Below are 24,243 nucleotides of genomic sequence, written 5' to 3' on the forward strand. Positions count from 1 at the left end.
ATTGCTAATAAAGGAGAGAGAAAACATAAAAACAACTGAGAGAAGAAGAAAGAAGAGAGAGAGACGCAGAAGAAGAACTGTATGTAGTTGCCATAGTCTTTGCAATTCACACACATCGAAAGCGATAATAAAGTTTCCAACTTTTTTTCTTTCCCCTTTTTTCTTCCTTCTTTCAAATTTCAGAATTCGATCTTCAAAATTTGAAGAACAAGAGCAAGAATTGAGGAATCGAATCCCCAGGAATCAAGGTCTTCTTCTTTCACCTTTATTTTTAATTTTCTTTCTTTCTTTCTCTCACCACAAATTGCGGGTCTCTGTCTCTGTGTGGTCTCCATGTTGTCTTATTCTTTATGTTTTCATTACATCTTGTCCTCTGTTCCTGCTTCGGTTGGATCGAGCTTTGTAAGAATTGAATGATTTGAAGTTTTGGTGCATTTTCGCTGACTCAAATTTAGGTTTTTCCGGTTTGATTTCGTATTTCCCCCAAATTTTGAGTGTACATTTGGTATTTCCAGTAATTCCCATATTTGGTCTAATCATTTCAGATCTGTCAGATTATGTTCTACTTTCATATGATCATGTAATTTGACTTATTTCTTTCTAAGTAATCCATGGAGAATTCTGCAATTTAGATTTGAATATAAAGTTGTCAACTTTAAGTTTGTGGCTAGCAACAAAGAGAGAAAGTTGTCAACTTTGAGTTTGTTTAGGTTAGTTATTGAATTGCCTAGTTTCTCTGTTCAATGTTTAGAGTTGATCAAACCACGTGGAACATGCTTCTGTTATAATCAGTATTTGCTAATATGTTTCAACTTGTGGTAGGTTGTGAAGCAGTAGAAATCTAATCACTAGATGCATAATTGGAGTGGAAATCATTCTCTGCACTCATCGGACTCTCTGCTCACTTGTACATAAAGCACTGGTTTTTGTGGGGAAGAAGTTAAACGGGAGAGAAATGGAGACAGCCAAAGCTTGGCTTAATAAGTTAAAATCTAAAGACAAGGTGAAATCATCAAAAAAGAAGGAAACTACAAGCAATGTAAAGGAAGCACCGAAAACACCAGGAGGCGAAGAAGCGCTTTCAAATGTAACAAAGGAGAAAGCTGCTGCTGCAAAACTGTATATTGAAAATCATTACAAAATGCAAATGCAGAGTCTGCAGGAAAGAAAAGAGCGGTATGGTTTCATTATCCATTTTGTCACGCTGGGAAATTTTCAGTTGTGCCTGTTTCTTGTTTTTGATATTTGTGTTTTATGCAGACGCAAAATGCTAGAAAAAAAATTAGCTGCTGCAGAAGTCTCTGAGGAAGAGCAAAACAACTTGTTAAAAGATTTGGAGTTGAAGGAAACTGAATACATGCGCCGTCAGAGGCATAAAATGGGAGCTGATGACTTCGAGCCATTGACAATGATTGGGAAGGGTGCATTCGGAGAGGTATCATATCTTTTATAAGTCATAATTTTTTTTCTAGGCTTTCATTGGCATGCATCTACAGTCATCGTCATGAAAATTCTCTGTGATGCTTGTATGATTTGTACCAGCTGAGAATATATATTGAGTTTTCTTGAACCTAACACTTTTAAATATCTAAAGTATGGATCATACAATCAGTTCAAATGGACTTTGCGCTTAATGCTCCAGCTGTTGATTCTTGTATGTGAATTGTAAATCTTGAGGCTTTTAGAACCGTCGTCTAATAAGTTATCCTCCTCCATGTTTTTTTTGTTTTGTGTTTTTTCTCTCTTTTTGCAGGTTAGGATCTGTAGGGAGAAGGGAACAGGCAATGTCTACGCAATGAAGAAGCTAAAAAAATCTGAGATGCTTCGCAGAGGACAGGTATTTAGATTCCTCAAGCCGCTTTCGATTGACATTTATTATAATTGGTTGATGTGTTTGCGGGATCTGATTTTCAGGTGGAACATGTAAAAGCAGAGAGAAATTTACTTGCAGAAGTTGACAGTAATTGCATTGTCAAACTGTATTGTTCTTTCCAAGATGACGAGTTTTTGTATCTCATAATGGAGTATCTACCTGGTGGGGATATGATGACTTTACTTATGAGGAAAGACACCCTTACTGAAGATGAGGCCAGGTTTTATATTGGGGAAACTGTCTTGGCTATTGAGTCCATTCATAAGCACAACTATATCCACAGGTCAGTGACGCAGGGCATATGACTTAGTTGTATCTCCCATGTCCGTTATTTTGTTCTAAACGTCATTTTTTTTCTTCTTCAATGTGATCCAGAGATATCAAGCCTGATAATCTTCTACTTGACAGAGAGGGTCACATGAAATTGTCAGATTTTGGATTATGTAAACCATTAGACTGTAGTAATCTTCAGGAAAAAGATTTCACAGTTGCAAGAAATGTTAGTGGGGCTTTACAAAGTGATGGTCGCCCTGTGGCAACAAGACGCACCCAACAGGAGCAACTGCTAAACTGGCAGAGAAATAGAAGGATGCTTGTAAGTTTCACATATGCATCATCTTTTTTCAGAGATGTCCACTTTTTCAAGAGTGAAATATTCTGTATGTTCCGTTCATCAAAGATGTTTTCTCTCCATTGAGATAAAGTGTTAGAATAACTTATAAAGTTAAGGTTATTTGTTTCAGGCTTATTCCACAGTTGGAACTCCTGACTATATTGCCCCAGAAGTTCTGCTGAAAAAAGGATACGGAATGGAATGTGATTGGTAGGTGTAGCCAACTGTTGGTTCCCTTTGGTTTCTTTAGTGAAAATAATTAATAAAGATGAATAATCTTGAGAGTACTCCTTTAGGTGGTCTCTTGGCGCCATTATGTATGAAATGCTTGTGGGGTTTCCGCCGTTTTATTCAGATGATCCGATGACAACTTGTAGGAAGGTGATTAATCCATTGCTTTTGTGTACCTTCCATTTGAATATCGGAGGCAGACTGGCAATCAAGTCTTTAATCCAATTTGTCTTGTTGTAGATCGTTGGTGATTCTAATGTGGAACATAACTTAATTTTTTCTCTTTTCATTGTGTTCTCCTTTATGCAGATAGTAAATTGGAGAAACTACTTGAAATTTCCAGAAGAGGTTAGACTATCACCAGAAGCCAAGGATCTTATTTGCAGGCTTTTATGCAATGTTGAACAAAGGCTTGGAACAAAAGGAGCAGATGAAATTAAGGTGTTGTGTGCTTTATTCTAATTTGAGATTCAAGTTCCCTTATCTAAGATTATGATGAGAAATCCTAAACACTTTGGCTGGTTTCTTTTAGGGTCACCCTTGGTTCAGAGGTACCGAGTGGGGAAAATTGTACCAAATGAAGGCTGCCTTTATTCCTAAAGTCAATGATGAGTTAGACACCCAAAATTTTGAGAAATTTGAAGAGGTAACATACTGAAACTATCAGCCCAGGATATATATATTGAAATATTCATGCAACCGATGATGTTTCATGGTGTATACACTGAAATATTGGTGCCACAGATGATATGTATGCTCCTGATAAAGAAAATAATGTATATTATTCTTTAATTCCTTCTGGAACAGACTGACAAGCAAGTCCCAAAATCGTCAAAGTCAGGTCCATGGAGAAAGGTATGACATAGGCTTTTGACTTTCTTCCATTATGTTACGAATCACGATTTATGTGCATCTTCAAATTCAGCCGCTTTCTTTTCTAGTAGATGAGTAACCATACGTCAAGATTTGTCTATAAGTGAGTTCCCGTGTGTGGTGATGATACGATGAACACAGCTTAAAAGTTTTACAGACAACAAAAAGCTCAGATTTTTAACATTTCTTCCAAGCGTTTCTACATTGGCCTTAAGATATATGTAACCATTTTCTTCTGAGTGCTGCCTGTCTTTGTACGAGATTCCAGTCAAACCCACATAAAAAAACGTGATTCACCTCATGAAACAAACTGAATCCAGTGAAGCTATAAATAATATATACCTTTTGTTGTCTTGTGCTTTAACATGAGTTTGGCTTTCTTGTATCTTCTCCAGATGCTCTCGTCCAAGGACATTAACTTTGTGGGTTATACTTACAAAAACGTTGAAATTGTGAATGATGACCAATTACCAGGGATAGGTATTTCACTTTACCTACTTCCTGTGTTTGAGATAGAAGCAACATATCTAGATTCCCTTGTGATTAACATTGCTTATCTCCTGCATTGATATTTGTGCAGCTGAGCTGAAGAAGAAGAGCAATAAGCCAAAGCGGCCGTCGATTAAATCCCTCTTTGGTAAATAATACATTTCCCTTTGAAGCAAGCAGCAGCATTACAATCCATGTTTGATTCTTTCTCCTAAAAAAACTGTGGAAATACATGAACAGAGGATGAATCATCTGATGGCCCAACAAAAACAACCCACCAGCAAGGAAGCTTCTTGAATCTGTTACCGACGCAGATGGAAGATCCAGAGAAAGAAGGTAGTAAGTCCAGCTCGTCCGGGTGAAGAGCCCCTGATCTGACATTGCACAGCCTGAATCAGCAGAGACGTTTCTTTATATAACTTGTGTGTGTTGATTTTCGTTGAAAGCCTTTGTTTATTACCTCCAAAAGAGTAGCAAACGGTGGAGTTCAACAAAGTACAGTCTCTCCTGTGGAAGCGAAGGCTTTCCCCTGAAGGAGTGAAAGATGATGGATTTGTTTAATTGTTTTCAACATAGGTTTATTTGATTGATGTCAACCAAGGAAACAAACAGAAAAAAAAAAGAAGGAAGTAAATATTCTTTTCGGAATTGGTTTGTTTATTTAATTTTTCACAGGGGTGAAGGAGAGCAGATTTGGTATTTTGTTTTTCAAGTATTTTTCTTTTGGTTGATCAAAAACTTTGTTGTACTACTACTCCTCAAAAGATGAAATCTTCACCCGCTAATATACTATGACTCAAGTCTGCTCTGTTCTTCTCTTGCTCTGCTTTTATTATCTTTCAAGAAACCTCAAGTGGGATTTGCTGAAAGCTCACACCTTTAGTCTTCATATCTATAAAGTCATTAACTTTCAAGAAAAATACTTAAGGCGCTAATCCACTTATAGATGGCTGATTAGTTCAAAGATGTTTTTTTTTTCTTTCATTTCCTGGTTGAACCGACGCCGTTTAGTAGTCAGGGATTTGCTTGAAGGAGGGTATAGTAGATCTTCTTCTTTCTTTCTCGCTTGCTTTTTTCGGCTGCGACAAACTCTGAAAAGATGCAGGTATCTTCTTACCATGTCTTCTCTAAAGTTGTTGCATTACTCTCTAATCTTTTCATCTCCGTATGTATCATGTTCGTTGGCTATTTATCTTTTTATTCGTTCACTGTTTTAGTATCGAAAAGCCCTTAAATTTGGGTTATTTTTGTGCAGGCAAGTGACAGGTTTAACATCAATTCTCAGCTTGAGCATCTTCAAGCTAAATATGTTGGAACTGGGCATGCTGATTTGAGCAGATTGTAAGTTTCTTTGAACTAAAGTTTCAATTTTTAATCTGCATTTCAATTTTTGATTCTTGGGTCCTAATTTGTGGAAATGTGGCAGTGAGTGGGCTGTGAACATTCAGCGTGATAGTTATGCTTCATACATTGGCCACTACCCAATGCTTTCATACTTTGCTATCGCAGAGAACGAGTCCATTGGTCGAGAACGCTACAACTTCATGCAGGTTTGCCCCTATTTCATTCCTCTAAGTGACAGATGCACAGTTCAAAATTTGGATTTTGATCCCTATGTTAAGTTGATTAGGAGTGTATTATATGGTTATCTTGCCTTATCATCATATTTTAGGCTATGGTCTCACTCAAACGTTTGGATTATTAATCGATGTTCAGTCAATAAGGAGTGTATCATATGGTCTATTGGCTTTGTCGTTATCTTGTTTACCTCTTTGCTTTTTTATTTTCAGATTCATTGATTTGTTGTATGGTTTTAGTTTTAGGATGCTCCAGTTCTGTAGTTACAAGTAAGTTAGAGAATCATTAGATTTATGGTCTCGCTCAAATGTTTTCATTTGTCGTTGTTTACTGAATTCTCAACTGAGTTCCTTTCACAAACAGTTGTGAGCTCGGTTGGCTTTCAGTTTAGTTCATGAAACTGGTCTCTTACAGGGTTGAATTGTGTGATAGCGATCTTTTATATACATGGTGTTCCTGAGGATTAATCGAAATGGAGTTAGCTTAATAATGGAGAAACGAAGACTAGTGATGAGTTACATAATAGACTCTACCATTATGAGTTTCTTTTTTGTATACCTATGTTAATTGATTTCATTAGGAAAGAAAAGAAATGTGGAAATAAGGCCAACTCTTTGGCACGGGAGTGGTAGAACCGCGCGTAAGAAAATTGTGGATGATAAGAACTCATATATTGTTGTTATTGAACCATTAGTTAATGTGCTAATGCCTTATGTTACAAAGAGAAAAATATCGATGACAGTGGTGCTCTCTGCTCATTGACATGGTTTCCACTTTTTGTATGTGACGATGTTATGGAATAACTTGAGATGTCTTATGATTTGCAGAAAATGCTATTACCGTGCGGCCTTCCTCCAGAAAGAGAAGACGATTAGGAAGGGCAGGAGGATTTGATTTTATCTTTCTACTTATTAGGAACTTTTCTGATGGAATGTTAGTTTGGATTCAGAGTGTTAAACTGTCAAAAATTTGTGCTGGTAGAGATTTTGTTTGATCTGAGTGTTTAAAATAGTTGTTACTTTGATGCAGCGATAAAGTTTCACCCTCCAGTTATCTTATCTTGAACAAGTGAGATGCTACGTGATTTGACTTGAACTTTTTTAGCACATATACGTAAAGACGAGAAGCAAAAGATTAAAACTTGGAACTGATAATAAAGAGACATCATAGTTGAAGATGTAATAAGCTTCAAATGATATTAAACTGTTTCTTTTAGTAGAGACTATACATCGATTCGAAGATGTAAAGCTATATATATTACAGGACAAGAGTCAAGTGAATGTTTTTCTTATTTCTCTGTATTCTTTATCAGGGAAAATCTTTCATTGGATCCTCATGGTGAACTCTCTTCACTCTGTAAGCTTCCATCTCTTCCTGAGTCACCTCATTGTTGTATTTGACATTGTATTTACGTTTCCTCTCATCTTTTTCTTCCTTCTCACGCTCATCCTCCTTCTTAAGAGCATTAGCAAGCTCCTCCTTGTTCAATACCAAATTTTCAGGAATATCAGTTCCCATGTGGCCATTCTCTTCTCTTCAACCTTCTTTGGTCTCTCTTCAGAGGCTTCTTTGCGAGCGAGATTAGCCTTCATAAGATCAAGAGCAGACTCTGCAGCTTCAATACCAGCAGAGCCTGTGCAGTAACTGTTGCGAATGGTCTGCTGGCAACATTTATATCCCCATTGATGATCTTTCCACCATGATCCCCAAACACTAGTGTGATTGTTAACGTAAACGTCTTCTTCGTATTTGCTCTTTGGCACTATCACTAACTCATGTCCCTTTATAATCCTCCCTGCTCTATCATACTCAACTTGTCTTTCGCTTTGTCCAAGCAAAAGCTCCATAGGAATCTCACCTTTTGTTGAAGCGTCACCATATTGTCTGAGATTTCAGTCTTTCCTTTGCAGCCTTGAAATTCTTGTAGAGCAACTCAGCTTGTGATGGAGCTGCTTGCATAACACTGTTTCGATAATGATTATCTCCCTGGTAAAATTTCTCGTTCGGATCTGCATTCGGAAGCGGATCTTCACGCATGGATCTAGTTTTAGGATCATAATGAGCAGAGTTGAGATCAAGATTCAGCAGATACTTGGCTGTGTCTTCCCTGATACGTAGATTCCTCACAGTTCCTGTGCTACCACCACCAGTTGTTCTAACACGCTTTTCAACCTTTGCAAAATCCATCTGCTTACTCTCATCAACCTTGGCTTCATCGACCTTCAAGCCATCGTCATCGTCCTCATCATTGGTTTCATCATTGTTGTTCTTCTTCTTCTCTTCTAGTTTCTTAATCTGTTGCTCCTTGAGATACTTCTTTCTTGCATCCTCTCTTGCTTCATAAAACTCAACTACACGATGGTACTCTGAAGGATCATAGCCATTCCACCTGTCTCTTTTTGCATCGTAGCTAAGTTTAAGACTCTCGACTTTCTCATCTGCTCGTATGTTCTTGTTTGTGAATCTTGCACCAACTTTACGAGGTCTCTCTGGACATGATTTCGCATCATGCGTCATTGCACCACAGTTTTGACACGACCCTTTACGGTATGTTTCTGCTTGGAAGATCTTTGCACCTTTGTCATACCATATCTTGGAGTTAGTGTCATTAGGATCAGTCTTTTTCTTCTTCCAATTCTTTTGATGTTTTAAACTCGGTTTTCAGAGTTGAGATACCATGGAGCAGAGGACATATACTGAGGAATGTGAGGATTGATTTCTTTTCCATCTTCATCTACCTCGGCTGGAGCAAGCCCGGCTTTACGAGCTTCCTCTAATTCGATTTTCTTCTTATGATATTTCCTAGACTTAAAAGCAACTGAAGACGTAGCCATGATTCGATGGTATAAAAGAAGAAGAAGAAGAAAGAGCTTGTGAACAAATTGATATGTCAAAAAGAAAGATCGATCGAGAGAGTACTGGATGAGTTTGTTATACTTGAGAAACAAAATAGAACTCTACATCTCTTTATATAATGCTTTACTTTACGATGCCTAATCCTTGTCTCCTAAGGATTTTATTATGTTTCTTTCCTTTTTCCATATTATCCTTTTCAGTATATTTATGTAGGTACTGTAAAATTATAAACGAATTATTTAATTGTTTTATTAAGAGTCGTATGAATATGTAAAATTAGAATCGAATCATGACCTAAAGTGGTTAGGGTAACGGATCGATACTTTTCTCCCTCTAAAAATCTAGTTAGAGAAAACTCTCTCAAAACTCTTCATCGTTTTCTTTTTGGCCAGTGACCGGTGTTTTCCGACGCCGGCACTGTGCTGTTAATATTTTTCGGATAATAAATTCTGGTGAATCCAGATTTCTTATATCTATATTTTATTTGTTTTTCGTTCTCCGACTAAGTTCGGTTTTTCTTTTCCGACTATGGTCAGATTTCCTTTTTCAACTAAGATCGGATGTTTCATGCACGTTTCTCTTCCGCATATGAATTCCTCTTAAAATTGAGGTGGTTGTGAATGAATCTGGTGGTTTGCTTTGAGATTTCTTCTTCAGCTTTGGGTTTTATCCTCTCTTGACTGAGAGATTAAGATCTCTCTAATTACTTTTTTAAAAGCCCGATTGTGGCGTTGGGTAAAGAGTCTTGAGTTAAAGATAACGATTGTGATTTTGATTGGAGAAGAAAGTTCTGGCTAAATTTCAATCAGATTCTAATCGGAAGAGTCACTAAAGGAAAGAGAAGATGCAGAGATGTTTCTAATGAAGCTTTCAAGCGGTGGAGATGCGTTGATGATTGGCGGTGAGACCGTCGGTAAGAAAACCACCGTCGGCGGAGTTTACTACGGCGATGCAACATTTTTTCTCCTCAGATGCCACATGTCCCTGTATTTTCTTTAGATCAACACGTGTTTTTTACGTGTAATTTTCTTTGTGTTGATCCAGATTGTAATGGGCTTGATGTGGGTTTTAAAACTCTTTGTATACTTGCCTTTTCTTGGGCTTTCCAGTAATGGATAAGTTGACAAAAAAAAGGGTAACAAATGAACGAAAACTGATTAGTCATGGACTCATTGGCTATAGGGTTCAATAAAATTAGGGATTTGATTGATCAAGAATACAAATCTGTTATTTGTTTGTTTAATATGTTTAATGAACAATGGTTGTGCATTCTCTTTGCTTGTCATCGAGAGAAAACAAAACCCGCCATATCTACATGGTGGTGCTCTAATTAGTGGACAATGGGTAGAGACAAGACAATGCTTCTTGATGTTACACATGAGTATATATGTTAAAGACATAGTGTTCATTAGAAAGAAAGGATATAAAATGTTTTAGTCAATGACTAGAAAGGTTACTTGAAAGTCAAGTAACCGTAGAAAATAAATGTGTTGTATGAATTTGTAAAATCATATATATGAAAAGAGGTGAACCTTCTCCCACAGTTCGCCACATTAGCACTCCAGAAGCCAACAAGTATCCTTTTTAAAAATAAATTTAATAGCATTTATTCCAATTTTCATTTTATTAAGTGTAAATTTCATCTAAGAAATTGCATCAGTCTTTTTTTAAGAAACATCTACATTTTCATTCATATTTTTCATTTTCTTTGTCTTTTCAATTTTTTCATCTGAGAAAATATATAAATTTAGGTTTTAAACATGCTGTTTTCAATTTTTTAGTTTCGATGTTCTGCTAGAAAAATTCAGTATTAATAAAAAGAAAAAACAAATTAAATTTAATTTTATGATCGTTAAGTCGGTTTGAAGAGGTTGCGAAAAACCTGCAGAATCCTGTTTAAAAACACAATTCCATTATTCCGCAGAATATCTCTAAGCTCACCAAAGCCTAAATCTTAATTATATGTTTTCAAGCAATTCAACCCAAAAATATGGCTTTTATCTATGTTTTTTTATTCATATCATGTTTATAATTTCAAAAATGGTAGAATAATTTTCCTACTTGCCCTACTTCCAATCCTAAAAAAACATTATTTATTTAATAAAGATTTTGTTTTTAAAAAAACTATTACCAAACAATCAAAGCAAATTATCATATTCTTATAATTGATTATGTATATATATATATACCAATATAAATATATTTATTAAAATATTATGCCAAAAAAACCCTCGCGTAGCCTAGTTATATATGAATAGCCAAGTTTCGTTAGCTCGACTGATAAATAGGCCTTAGACAAAGTCTAAAACTCACAAGATCGAATGACGCTTGAGATGTAACTAATATTATATGTTTGGTTTTGGGTTTGGAGGGATTACGGATTTTGGTCCTAGTAATTAAAAAATATATATAGATGAATAAACCTAAAAGATACGGCATGGTTAATCATATAAGAAGTGAACGAATTAATGAAAGCTAATTAGTTATGGCTATAAAGTTAAATAAAATTAGGGGTTTGTTTGATCAAGACTACAAATCTGTTATTTGTGAATCAAGTAAAAAGCTACAAACCTCGAGCTCTCATATGTATTGTTAGAGGTGTAATCAGCACATCTGGTTTAACTCGGCATAAATCAAAACCAGCCCAATTAATTTCGCTTAACAATGGTTCATCTCATGATAAGTTGTGCCGGACCGATCTAACTTATCGGTAATTAGGTCCAACATGCATATAGCGCCGACCTCTTAAATCTCCTAAGGAAAATATCCCTTTTTCTAAACTAGAAAGGAAATTGTCTAAATCTAACCAACTTGTAATCAGGAATGGATTCCTCACAATCAATCCACAAGCAAATTCTTGAGAACACTAGAGAACTCAGAGCAAATAACCTAGTTTTTTAGCCTCCTCATTGTAATTTGATTCTAAACATCACTAATAAAACGCTTCCGAGCTACTTAATCTTTTGTGTGATTTCCATAGTCAACAATTGATACCGTCTGAGGGGATCAAACTCAAGAAAAGCTTCAAAAACAAAAGATCCATCTCAAATTATGACGACCGATGGCAACAACCAATTCTTGATGATCCCACCAATCAAACTCAACACACCACGAACTAACCGAGGGACTGCACGGGACTGACACCAACACGTCAACCCCCGCGTGATGAGGAAGGGCAATAGACCATAGCTCAGCAACCCCAGGGCAGGTCGACACAATAACTATCATCGCCTTCATAACAACCCAGCTCGCCGAGATCACTAAGGCGAGCGACAAACATTGGAGTCCCATGTCGACAAAAATCAGCGAAATCTCCCAGGCCAACACGCCTTTCCAGCCGTGCAACCTGATGGACGAACTCAACCAGGCTAACTAGCCACGAACTCATGACGTCGTCAGCACACCAGTAATCAGAGATCAGGAAATCGCAACTCAAGGAGATCGGCTCTCGATTCCACCAAGCTACCAGCACAGCTCTGGAAATCGACCGCGTTCTTTGGAAGACCCAGAAAACTCCCTTCAACGAATGTGTCGCCCGAACTCAAGTCCATCACATCGGTAAACTCAAGAAAAAAACCTATGAAGGCACCTCGGACCCAACTCACTTCCTGACATCCTTTGGAACCATCATCAACCGTTATCAGTTCAGGTACGCAGCCCAGTGTCAACTATTTGTTGAGAATCTCGGTGGTTTGGCCTTGGATTGGTTCACCAGATTCAAATCCTCCTTGATCGACAGCTTCGAATCATTATTAAAAGCCTTCACCAAACACTTTTCATGTTCATCAGCCAGAATACCAGGGTCGCGGAGTTATGGGGAATCCAGCAGGGGGAGGATAAAAGCCTGCACGACTTCATGAACCGCTTCAAAGGGATTCTTGCACATTCCACCGTGAGCAGTGAGGCAGCTCTGGACACTCAACGCAGGGCGACCTGGTAACAATCCGATTACCACAAAGATTTGAGCCACAAAACCCCCCCCTCTGCAAACCCTCGAAGATGCACTACATCGGGCTACCACCTATATTGCTGACGAAATATGTCCTCGTCATAAATTCGATATAAATTTATCATAAATTTACGAAAATTTTAAAATTGACGTAAACTTTCAATGGAGATTGGCCTCTTTCTTATAGTGTGTACTAATATTATCTTGTTTATAATAACTATTATATTAGTAGTAGTCACGGCAAATATCATCTTTGTCTTCAAGATCAGAAGATCCCAGTGATGAACCATTGTCTCTATCGGATTTCTTGGATACGCGTGACTTGAGGGAGTTTCCATTTCCATCGTTCATGGGTTTCTCTCCAGATGAAAATGATGACTACCTAAATCTGAGCTTGAGGAAGCCCCTCGCGTCCCCCTCTAAGATAGCTTTAGCCCATGCCAACGGTATCAAGCTTGGTCTAGAAGGGGATAGTAAAATCTCGACTATACTTATTTGGGCTTATGCGTACACAGAATCTCTGTGGGTAAGTATTTTCTGTTACTGTATTTTACTTATGTTTCTATGGATTTAGAAATGACATGGATTTAAAAGTGATATGGATTTAGATCTAGGCGATCTCTCCCTCTTCGCTTTAGATGCCATCAACAAATGTCCAAATGATATAAAAAAACGCATGCGATTCACTGATTATCAAAGCCAATTCAGCAAAGCTATTCGCTCTACCCTTGTTTACTATTGGGAAGACCTCTAATCTCTTTAATTATTTCCGTTGGACCTTTAAAATAAACAAGGTAAGTGTCATATGCTTTTGGACTTTTGATTTAACATCTGTTTTTGTTTTGATTTTACTTATGTTTCTCGTCTGTTTTTTTTCATTCTTCTTTCTGTTAGTCTTTTCAGGATTTAACACTCAGCCAAAGGAGAAAGGTAAGCATGAATTCTGATTTATATGAAACCTCTTGGTTGATTTATATGAAGTGTGATGTTTGATTAAGTTGAAACAAAGATACCTTTTTGTAGTCATTGTGAGTATATTCTAGTTTCAACATAACTTGGTTGATTGGTTTTCTGGACCTAACCAGAGCCGTATCTGGACTAATAAAGGCCCTAAGCAGAGCAAAAAACTGATCGTGCAAGAAAAGATCATATGATCTAACTTTATCAAGCTATATAAAACAATAAATATGTAAAAAATCAATCTACTATGTGAATAGTGGTTCGGTTTATTCAGTTTTCAGTATAATTGTGTAAAAAAACTAATCTATGAATAAGTTTCAATAATTATTTGTACTAAATCAAATTTCGATGTTTGTTAGATCAAAATCTCAATGACTTTTCAAAGTTGCATATATAAATGTATTCTATCAGCCAAAGTTTTTTCTTTTTGTAATTTTCGTCTTAATGTATTATATTAGCAAAAGTTACTAAATGTTAATTTAGAAAAACTCTGAGTATCCATCTAGAAAACAGTAGTAAGGGTGATTGGCAAGCCTCTCAAGCATTTGGTCTATGAAGGGGAGTGGAAAATGGTCTTTTCTTGATGCAAAATTCAACTTTCTATAATCAATGCACATCCTATGCCCTGCCAGTCTTAGTGGGTATAAGCTCATCCTTATCGTTCTTTACCACTGTCATTTCACCTTTCTTAGGCACCATATAGACAGGGAAAACTCACCTTGAGTCAGAGATATGGTATATTATTCCTGCCTCAAATACTTTCAGAATTTCTTTCTTGACTACCTCCTTAAGGTTTGGGTTTAGTCTTCTTTGGTGCTCAATAGAGAACTTAGACTCTTCTTCAAGATGGATTCTGTGGGTACACAAGCTAGGAGAGATCCCTCTAATGTCATCTAGGGAATACCTTATGGCTTTTCTATACTTCCTAAGCTCATGCAACAAGGCTTTCTCTTCATGCTCTAACAACCTATCATTGAGTATGACAGGATATAATGCATTGAGTCCAAGAAAAGCATACCTTAGCCCCTTTGGGAGTGGTTTAAACTCTACAGGTAGAGCCATTTTGATGAGGGAATACAACCACAAGCACCACCTATACCAGCTGTGAGACAAGGACCAAGAACAAGGTCAGGAACTAGAGTCTTGCGTGAGGAGTTTAATCAAACTATTGAAGCCTTACTTAGGATCCACGAGCAACAACACTCATTGTACCCAAGTTTTAAGGCCACGGTCCAAGAAAGAAGCCCAGAAAAGCCTAATAAAGAAGAAGCCTATCTTATACAAGACGGCCCAATAACTGAATTGCCACTTCTCCGACCCAACAAGGAAGTGTCCTTGTTCAGCATCAGCATCACGCCAACTTAAGACCATCCTAGCCGTCCAATCCACCAAGGTCAGCTAATGAATACAATTATTTACTTGCCTAACTTGGTTTTCTATCTTTGGTTTGTTTTACAGGTTCTATTCATAGTTTTAAGTTTTAGAATATTTCTCTAGTTATTGCACGAGTCTGTACTTGCTTCTTTAGAGTCCCAGAATTTGTGTCAATTATTGTATTTGTTTCAAGTTCCCAAGAAGGGGAAAGCTACATCGGACTCTCTTATAAATTTCCTTATAAGCAGCCGTGTATTTTTACCCTACTATCAATAAAAAACGCACTTCTTCAAGCAAATTCTTGTCCTTAGAATTGATTGAATTCGTCCAGAGTTGGTGTTTGATCCTTCTCTTAAGAGCTGGTGTTTGATCAATCTCTTGCCGGTCTTATCAAAGCTCATTCCATAGATCTTTGTGGCGACCATCGTTCCACCGTGTGCATCACTTCCATTCCATCCCTTGACTTAATCAGAGAGAGTTACACAACCAGCTGATCGAGTCCCATCCACTTTCACTTCGAATCCATTTCATATTTTTGTTGAGAGAGTTACACAACCAGAAACAAGGACTCAACACTATCTACAGGCCCGTGCCTATGTCACTTACTTAGCATCCACGAGCAAGAAGATTCATTGTACCAAAGCTTTAAGGCCACAGTCCAAGAAAGAAGCCCGAAAGAGCCTAATAAAGAAGAAGCTTATCTTATACAAGACGGTCCAACAACTGAATTGCCACTTCTCCGATTCAACAAGGAAGTGTCCCTGTTCAGCATCAGCATCACGCCAACTTAAGACCATCCTAGCCGTCCAATCCACCAAGGTAAGCTAATGAATACAATTATTTACTTGCCTAAATTGGTTTTCTGTCTTTGGTTTGATTTACAGGTTTTATTCATAGTTTTAAGTTTTAGAATATTTCTCTAGTTATTGCACGAGTCTGTACTTGCTTCTTTAGAGTCCTAGAATTTGTGTCAATTATTGTATTTGTTTCAAGTTCCAAGGAAGGGAAAAGCTGCATCGGACTCTCTTATTAAATCTCTTATAAGCAGCTGTGTATTTTTACCCTATTATCAATAAAGAACGCACTTCTTCAAGCAAAGTCTTGTTGGTGACCAGTCTCTTTTTAATGAAATATGATATCTCCATTTTACCATTAGTTTTGTTGAATTCAAAAATCTAAAAATTTGACCAATGAGATTGTAAGAATTTTTAGCCAATCAGAAGGAATAGTAAGAAATTTTGACCAAATTTTAGCCAATAAAAACAGATCAAATTTCAGCCAATCATAAATCAGGATGAGACATTCAAAATATTGGGGTTTCACAGATTAGTCATGGACTCATTGGCTACAGAGTTAAATAAAATTAGGGATTTGATTGATCAAGAATACAAATCTGTTATTTGTTTGTTTAATATGTTTAATGAACATTGGTTGTCCATTCTATTTGCTTGTCATCGAGAGAAAACAATACCCACCATATCTACATGGTGGTGCGCTAATTAGTGAACAATGGGTAGACAATGTTTCTTGATGTTACACATTAGTATATATGTTATAAAGACATAGTGTTCATCATATATATTAAAAGCGAGTTCAAAATAAGCAATGGAGGCCTCTCATTGAGTTTCAGCTGGTTAATTACCTTTTACCCCTTAATGAAAAAAATTAATGTCAAAAATATTAACCAAAAATTTTTAGTTAAACTCGAGGAGATCAATTTCATCGGCCCATATAACTATTTAACACATCATAAACTTCAAATCCTAGCAATATAAGCCTTAAACACGTGGACTTGAATGTCGTCGGCCCATATTAACTATTTTACGTTACTTAAACGAAACCCTAAAAATATAAACCCTAAGCTTGAAAAATAGAAAAACCCTAGGTTCAACTTTCTCATATGCAATTTATCTTTGTTTTCTTTATGTTCTACGCCGTTTTGATTCATAGTTTTCGTTTGCTTGCTTTTTTTGGTTTTTTTTTTAATGTTGTTGTTGCTATTCTATTATAGGCTGATCTTCCGAGGATACTGAAGTTGTGAACGCATTCTTCCTCTTCATTCAACGTATCGGTTTTGTGTAAGTTTTGTTAACCGCATGTTTTAGCTTAGTTCGTTTAGCTTTTTTATTTCCAAGCTATTGATTTAACCTAAACCTAGATTGAAATCAGGTTTACCTAATAAAATATCGTCGTCGTTGGGAAATATGTCTTGGCTAATTTTTTCTCATTCATCGAAGGACACCTCTAAAAGATTCTTATACAAGTGAGTTCATCTTTAACTACATTGACAGTTTGTGGTTCTTTGTTAATTATTAATAAAATTGTTTGTTTTTCTGATTATAAGTTGACCAAGTAATGGGGGTATTTAGTCTGTCTTCTATGTTCTTACGAGGTATATTTGTTTCTTGAGTAAGACATATTTATTCTTATGAGTCATGTTTCTGTATTTTTCGTTTTATCTATTTTGTTTGTTTTTTTTAATATGTTAGCCATCATCTCTAGCTTTAGTTTTGTGTTTTGTTCTTATTGTTTTTTTTTTACTTTTTTTCTTTTGCAGGGTTATTGTTTAGTGATCCCAAAACGGCTGAGGTGTTCACAGATCTATTGTTTGGTTAGGTTAGTACTTGATCTTTATTTTTGTTTTGTAATTGATATGTTTGATGATATGTTTATTTTGTTGTTTTTATGATCACGGTTTTTTAATCATCTACATTGGGTTTTTTTTCCGTAGATGTTCTTGATAGATACTAGTCAAATATTGTAATTAATTTGATTGATATGATTAGATTATAGGCTTGTCAATCAAGGGAGAATCCCGTTAATTAAGTCTCTTGACCTCTGTATATATTGATGTAATTGGTGGTGAATAAACTCAAGGAAAATTATTCAGATTTCATGGTATCAGAGCTTTTTGGCTAACGCCACTGAACTATTTCTCTCCCTCTCTCATTCTTTCTTCCTCTCTCGCTCTCTCTTCAAGCGTTCTTTCTTTCTTCTTCTCTTCTCCCTAACTCAATGGCCAACGCATCTGCTACAACTGAACGAGCGTTTGGGGTTACAAACATCAAATCCCACATACCCTGATTCTCGATCAAGACGATCACAACTACGACGCGTGGAGGGAGCTCTTTCTCACACACTGTCTCACCTTCGATGTTCTAGGACATGTCGACGGCACGTCCCTTCCCAATGGTGCCAACGAAGAGTCTTGGAAGAAGCGTGATGGTCTTGTCAAGCTTTGGATATACGGCACTCTTGCTCCGCCGCTGTTCAAAAAGGCATTCAAAACCGGAGGATCGTTCAGGGACAACAAGGAAGCGCGTGCCATTCAACTTGACAGCGAATTACGAACAACAGAGATCGGTGACCAATATGTCGAAGATTATTGTCAACGTCTTAAATCTCTATCAGATCGCCTTGCAAATGTTGATGCGCCTGTCCCAGATCGCACCCTCGTGATGTACATGTTGAATGGACTGAATGAGAAGTTTGATAACATCATCTATGTAATCAAACATCGTGAGCCTTTCCCAAGCTTTGAAACGGCTCGGTCGATGCTCCAGTCAGAGGAAACCCGCCTCAAGAAATCTCACAAACCCGCAGCCTCTCATTCTGATCATGCCTCCTCTTCCACAGCTCTTATGGTGTCGTCGTCGCAGCCAAAACATGAGAAGGAAGCGCAGCCGAGGTTCTCCAACAATTGTGGCAACAAACGTAATAATGGAAATCGAGGAAAGGGACGACAAAACTTCCAACATCGGCCTCCTCTCTACAATTGGGCTTCCAACAATTTCCGGCCCAATCCAAGTCTTTATTGGCAAAATCAGTTCGGCCCATGGAACTCTTATCCTTACCTTGGTAATGCTCGTGGTCTTTTGGGCTCTCGTCCACCAAGCCCAACATTTCCTTCTGCAAACATCAAGGAGCACACGCTTGAGCCGACGACAGATTTTGCAGCGGCCTTCAACACCATGACGATGACTGATCCGTCTGCAGGAAACTGGTTTATGGACTCAGGCGCAACAGCTCATCTCGCTTCCTCTTCAGGTATTATCACATCTGCTCTTAATCACAACACCAAAAATTCAGTCATTGTGGGTAACGGTTCAAAAATTCCAGCCATTGCTTCTGGCAATTCCTTTCTTAAATCCAATCTCACGTCCTCTTTCTCTCACCAACATTCTCATTACTCCCCAAATTGTCAAAAATCTCATTTCCGTTCGAAAATTCACTACTGAAAATTGGTGTTCTGTAGACTTTGACCCATTTGGTTTCTCTGTGAAGGATCTGAACACTCGGAAAACTCTCTTCTCTGCAGTAACAGCTCCAGTGATCTCTATTCTATCCCCATCTCTCATCAAAACTCATCATCCTCTTCCTCTCATTCCGCTTTCGTCGCTCACTCTCCCTGTCTTTGGCATAAAAGGCTCGGCCATATCAATAATAATTCTCTTCGTTCTATTGTTGCTTCAAACTCTTTTTGTAATAAAGACAGTCTCCCTCTTGTTTGTGAGACCTGTCAATTGGGGAAACAAATTAAATTACCATTTTTTCAATCTCAAACGAAAGTGTCTCACCCATTTGATTTGATTCATTCCGATGTCTGGACATCTCCGCTCCCAAGCATTAGTGGTCTTCGATACTATGTCCTGTTTCTTGATCATCACAATCACTTCCTTTGGGTTTATCCACTTCGTCGAAAAAGCGAAGTTTTCTCCAAATTCTTACACTTTCACGCTTTCATTCAAAATCAATTCAAAACAACTATAAAGTCTTTCCAATGTGATAATGGGGGTGAATTCAACAACTCAAGTTTTCACAAATTCTTTGACTCAAATGGAATCAAGGTCCGTTTTACTTGTCCTCACACTTCCCAAAAAAACGGGAAATCTGAGCGTATGATTCGTACTATCAATAATATGGGACGCACTCTGCTTTTCCACGCAAAACTCTCGCCTTTCTTTCTGGGTTGAAGCTCTTCATGTTTCAGTTCATCTTCTAAACATTCTTCCTTCTTCTGCTATTCGTAATCGGGTACCATATTATCTTTTATTTCACAAAAAACCTACTTACGATCACTTACGGGTCTTTGGCTGTCTGTGCTTCCCAAATCTCAATCACTCTCACATTCACAAACTCTCAGCCAGAACAACTCCATGTCTTTTTCTCGGTTATCCGTCACAACATCGCGGATACAGGTGTCTTGATCTAAAAACCAACAAAATCATCATCTCTCGCCATGTTATATTTGATGAAACAATCTTTCCAGCTGCAACAACTCAACCCACTACCATCCCCTTACACTTTTCTCGATCATGAGGATCCATCTCCTCTCTTCCAGACTATTCTCCAAACACCACTCTCACCACCATCTTCAAATCCACCAGAAAATTCCCCACCTGCTCCGCTTATCATTAATGATGTCCCACCTCAAATTAACACAACGGCTTCTGCTCCCATTCAATCTCGCCATTCTATGGCAACTCGAAGCAAAACAGGTGTCCGTAAACCAAAACAAATACTTTCCCTGCTTACCGCCTCTGTTTCTCCTCTTCCCACCAGTTATAAAACTGCTCTATCTGACCCGAACTGGAACCCTGCAATGACTGTTGAACATGGTGCGATGATTAAGACAAAGACTTGGGATCTTGTCAACATTGTCAGGTCGATGTGGCTATTCAAGCACAAGCTCAACGCAGATGGTTCATTAGCCCGATACAAAGCGCGGTTAGTTGCCAATGGAAAATCACAGGAGGCTGGTGTGGATTACGACGAGACATTCAGCCCCGTTGTAAAACCAGCAACGATACGAACAGTTCATGTCAGTCTTGCACGTGACTGGCCGGTCAATCAGCTAGATGTGGAGAACGCATTTCTCCATGGTGACCTCGAAGAAACGGTTTACATGTTTCAACCACCAGGATTTGTTGATCCAGCGGCCCCAAATCATGTCTGCAAGCTTCGAAAAGCTATTTATGGCTTAAAACAAGCACCATGTGCGTGGAACTCTCGATTTGCTCGTTTTGTCACTGACATTGGTTTTGTTGCTAGCAAATGCGATGCATCCTTGTTTGTGTACAGGAAAGAAAAAGATCAAGCTTACCTTCTACTGTACGTTGATGACATCATTCTCACAGCCTCAAGCTCCATCTTTCTTAATCATCTTATCTCTCATTTCAAAGGAGAATTTCCGATGAAAGATATGGGCCAACTTAACTATTTCCTCGGGATCAAGGCTGAATTCAAACCAGGGAGCATTTTTCTGAGTCAAGAAGCTTACGCATTGGACATTATAGCTCGAGCTGGCATGACAGGATGTAAACCATGTGCTACACCAGTGGATATGAAGGCTAATCTCTCCGCCAACGCCGGTGATCCCATAGCTAATCCAACGGAATATCGCTCTCTAGTCAGTGCTCTACAATATCTTACCTTCACCCGCCCAAACATCTCTTATGCTGTGCATCAAATCTGTCTCTTCATGCATGATCCACGACAACAGCACCTCCAGGCTCTCAAACATATCATCTGGTACTTGAATGGAACACATCATCACGGGCTTCAACTTCAAAAAGGAGCACTTAATGATCTCACGGCATATAGTGATGCTGACTGGTCAGGTTGCCCGGACACTCGCCGCTCCACTTCGGGATATTGTCTCTACCTTGGTCCAAATCTTGTATCCTGGTCTTCCAAACGACAGCCGACAGTGTCTCGTTCCAGTGCAGAGGCAGAGTATAAGGGAGTGGCAAATACCATCGCAGAAACTTGCTGGCTCAGGAACCTTCTCCTTGAACTACACTGCCCAATAACCAAGGCGTCCGTGGTGTATTGCGACAACATCAGTGCTGTCTATCTCTCATCAAATCCAGTCAAGCATAAACGTACAAAACACATTGAAATAGACATACACTTTGTCCGAGAGAAAGTCAAGATGGGTCAGATAAAGGTGTTCCATGTTCCTTCCTCAATGCAATATGCAGATATCTTCACCAAAGGCTTACCCACATCATTATTCACCGAGTTCCATGACAGTTTAACCGTTAGGACACCCAACGCTTCAACTGCGGGAGGGTGATAGATACTAGTCAAATATTGTAATTAATTTGATTGATATGATTAGATTATAGGCTTGTCAATCAAGGGAGAATCCCGTTAATTAAGTCTCTTGACCTCTGTATATATTGATGTAATTGGTGGTGAATAAACTCAAGGGAAATTATTCAGATTTCAGTTCTTCCAGTTGTTAATATGTAAGTTTTTAGGGTTTAGGGCTGAAGCCCGTAGCTCGGCTGCCTGTTATTTATTAAACGTAAATTTTTGTACAAAACCCTACTCAATTGGTGATTATAAATATATGTATATTAATTTACCATTACGGCATTACGAAACTAGGTTCTTCTTTGTTGATGTTGTACAGTTTTTCTAAATACATCTATTGTCGATGCCAAAAGGAAGAGTTTTGAGTTATGTTCGTCGTTACACTTATGTTTTATAGATATGTTCGTTTGTGATTATGTTTGAGATGTCGATCTTGTGGTTTTGTTTGTTATTGGTTTATATATAGACTGGTTATTTCCGGTTTAGTAAATACTACTGTATAGGTATTATTATGTACAGAGTAGAGTAGAGTATATATTGAATTGTACAACTCATTATCCAAAGTAATGAGAGTAATTTTCCCAACAAACTTTTCTCTCGTCGTCTTCTTCATTTTAACAACTAATATTTGTCAATCCGTCTTTTTTTTTTCTTTTTCAGTTGATCATTTTGCTTTACACTTCACCATCATCCTGATATGGAAAATCATTGTAACGAAAATCTTGCAGCAAAACCCAAGGTACGATTTCCAACAAGCTTAACACTGACTAGCAAACTTCTAAAGTAAGGATTCATTGCCACAATTGTTTTGCTTTTCACATTTAGTTTGCAGTTGTATCTTTTATTTCTTATACTCAAAAAAATTTCAAAACCAATATACCATGAGTCATGGCCATTAGATGATATAATTTATTATTGAATGTCCTTTTCCACACTCTTATTCTTTAGCTACTTCAATGAAATCTTCATTGTCTCTCTTTCTTATATGGGACACGATGGTCGTAAGTCCTTATGGGACACAACATTTCCATGTAAGTCCTTATTGACTAATCTTCCTTCTTTATAGAAGTGCTAATCCTTTTTGTATCATAATTCAGGGGCTTAGCCAAATCTCTGCTAAAGTGAGAGGTCTCTTGGGTGCAAATAAGTTTCTTAGCCCTTCTGTAACACCAAAAGGGTTTCTTGCGGTGTTTGGTGACTCAGACCAGGTCCACAAGAAGTGATATATAGTTCATGACTCAAATCTGAGCCAGTCTTCGTTTCAAGCTTTTCTTAGTAAATCCGAGGAAGAGTTCAGGTTTGATCATCCCATCGGTGGCTTGCTTAACGATCCCTTGTCCTGAAGATACCTTCATCAATGGGACTTCTGGCCTAAGGGAATATTATCAGAAAACAAGAAAAGACGAATATTAGTTAGCGCAAGTTAGAGATAGAGTTAATCAGGTTAACCTTTTTCCCCTTTCTTTATGAGAAAAGGGTTGTTCAGGAGATGAAATGAATGTCATTTTATTGTGTAAGAATTAGTGATGTCAATGAGAACTTTGTTCAAAGTAAGACATGTAGTCTTTCACTTGACCATTTTAGGAGAAAATTAAATATTTCAGTCGTTGAGGTTTGCTAGATGAAGGAAACTGATCAATTGCATGCCTTCATCTGAGACAATGCAGGAATAGACGAGGATGAAGACAAAAACATATAAAACCTGGAAGAAAAATTAAAAAAAAAAAATTGATAGCATAATATAATAGAAGAAGGATTAGGATAAAAACATGTGAAAGTTGAAAAAAAAAATCAGAAGAATAGGAATAAGAAGTAGGAAAAGTTAAAGACAAAAATAAAATGGTATGAAGAAAAAGAAGTAGAAGAATAAGAAAATGAGAAGATGATGTAGATGAAGTAGAAGAAAGTGAAGATAAGGAGAGCAACTAAGAAAAATCAGAAGAATATAAGAATTCAAGTAAGACATAGAATATTAAGGAGAAGAGGATGGGGACGAAAAGGAGTAAAAATTGGAGAAAAAAAAAGAATGTCCACAATATGAATATGGTAAAAAAAAAAAAGTCAGAGACGATGAAAAATAAGAACAAAAATATATATCAGAAAAAAGGTAAATGCAAAGATAAAAAGTATGAGTAAATGAAGACGAAGCAGATGAGGAAGAGGAAAAATACGAGATAATAATAGGAAGAAGAAAAACTGAATGAAAAAGATGAAGCCTAATTTGGAGAAGACAAGGACGATAAAGAGAAAAGAAGTAGATCTCAAAGACAATGTAAATGAAGAAGGAAAACTGAGGAAAAAAGATAAAAGAAGAGAGAGAGAGAAAGAGAGAGAGAGAGAGAAGGG

General features: G+C 37.5%; 2 protein-coding genes and 1 pseudogene across 2 annotated transcripts; 2 read left to right on the forward strand and 1 right to left on the reverse strand.

Annotated features, from left to right (window-relative positions):
* The first annotated feature begins 30 nt into the window (after positions 1–30).
* Positions 31–4,864, forward strand: LOC18029365 (serine/threonine-protein kinase tricorner). Its single transcript, XM_024148946.1, has 15 exons — positions 31–79; positions 184–248; positions 823–1,176; positions 1,261–1,435; positions 1,754–1,837; positions 1,915–2,156; positions 2,249–2,468; positions 2,617–2,696; positions 2,783–2,867; positions 3,027–3,158; positions 3,250–3,363; positions 3,525–3,572; positions 3,986–4,070; positions 4,171–4,227; positions 4,320–4,864. The coding sequence occupies exons 3-15, from the start codon at positions 956–958 to the stop codon at positions 4,439–4,441; spliced, it is 1,665 nt and encodes a 554-aa protein (XP_024004714.1). The 5' UTR covers positions 31–79; positions 184–248; positions 823–955; the 3' UTR covers positions 4,442–4,864.
* A 140-nt stretch (positions 4,865–5,004) lies between these two features.
* Positions 5,005–6,715, forward strand: LOC18029243 (uncharacterized protein At4g14342). The gene is made up of 4 exons (XM_006414668.2): positions 5,005–5,184; positions 5,335–5,420; positions 5,506–5,629; positions 6,485–6,715. The coding sequence occupies exons 1-4, from the start codon at positions 5,179–5,181 to the stop codon at positions 6,530–6,532; spliced, it is 264 nt and encodes an 87-aa protein (XP_006414731.1). The 5' UTR covers positions 5,005–5,178; the 3' UTR covers positions 6,533–6,715.
* A 250-nt stretch (positions 6,716–6,965) lies between these two features.
* Positions 6,966–8,491, reverse strand: LOC18029244 (annotated as a pseudogene).
* Between the last annotated feature and the right edge of the window lie 15,752 nt (positions 8,492–24,243).

This window comes from Eutrema salsugineum, unplaced genomic scaffold, assembly GCF_000478725.1.
Source record: "Eutrema salsugineum unplaced genomic scaffold, Eutsalg1_0 scaffold_1, whole genome shotgun sequence".
NCBI classification, from domain to species: Eukaryota; Viridiplantae; Streptophyta; class Magnoliopsida; order Brassicales; family Brassicaceae; genus Eutrema; species Eutrema salsugineum.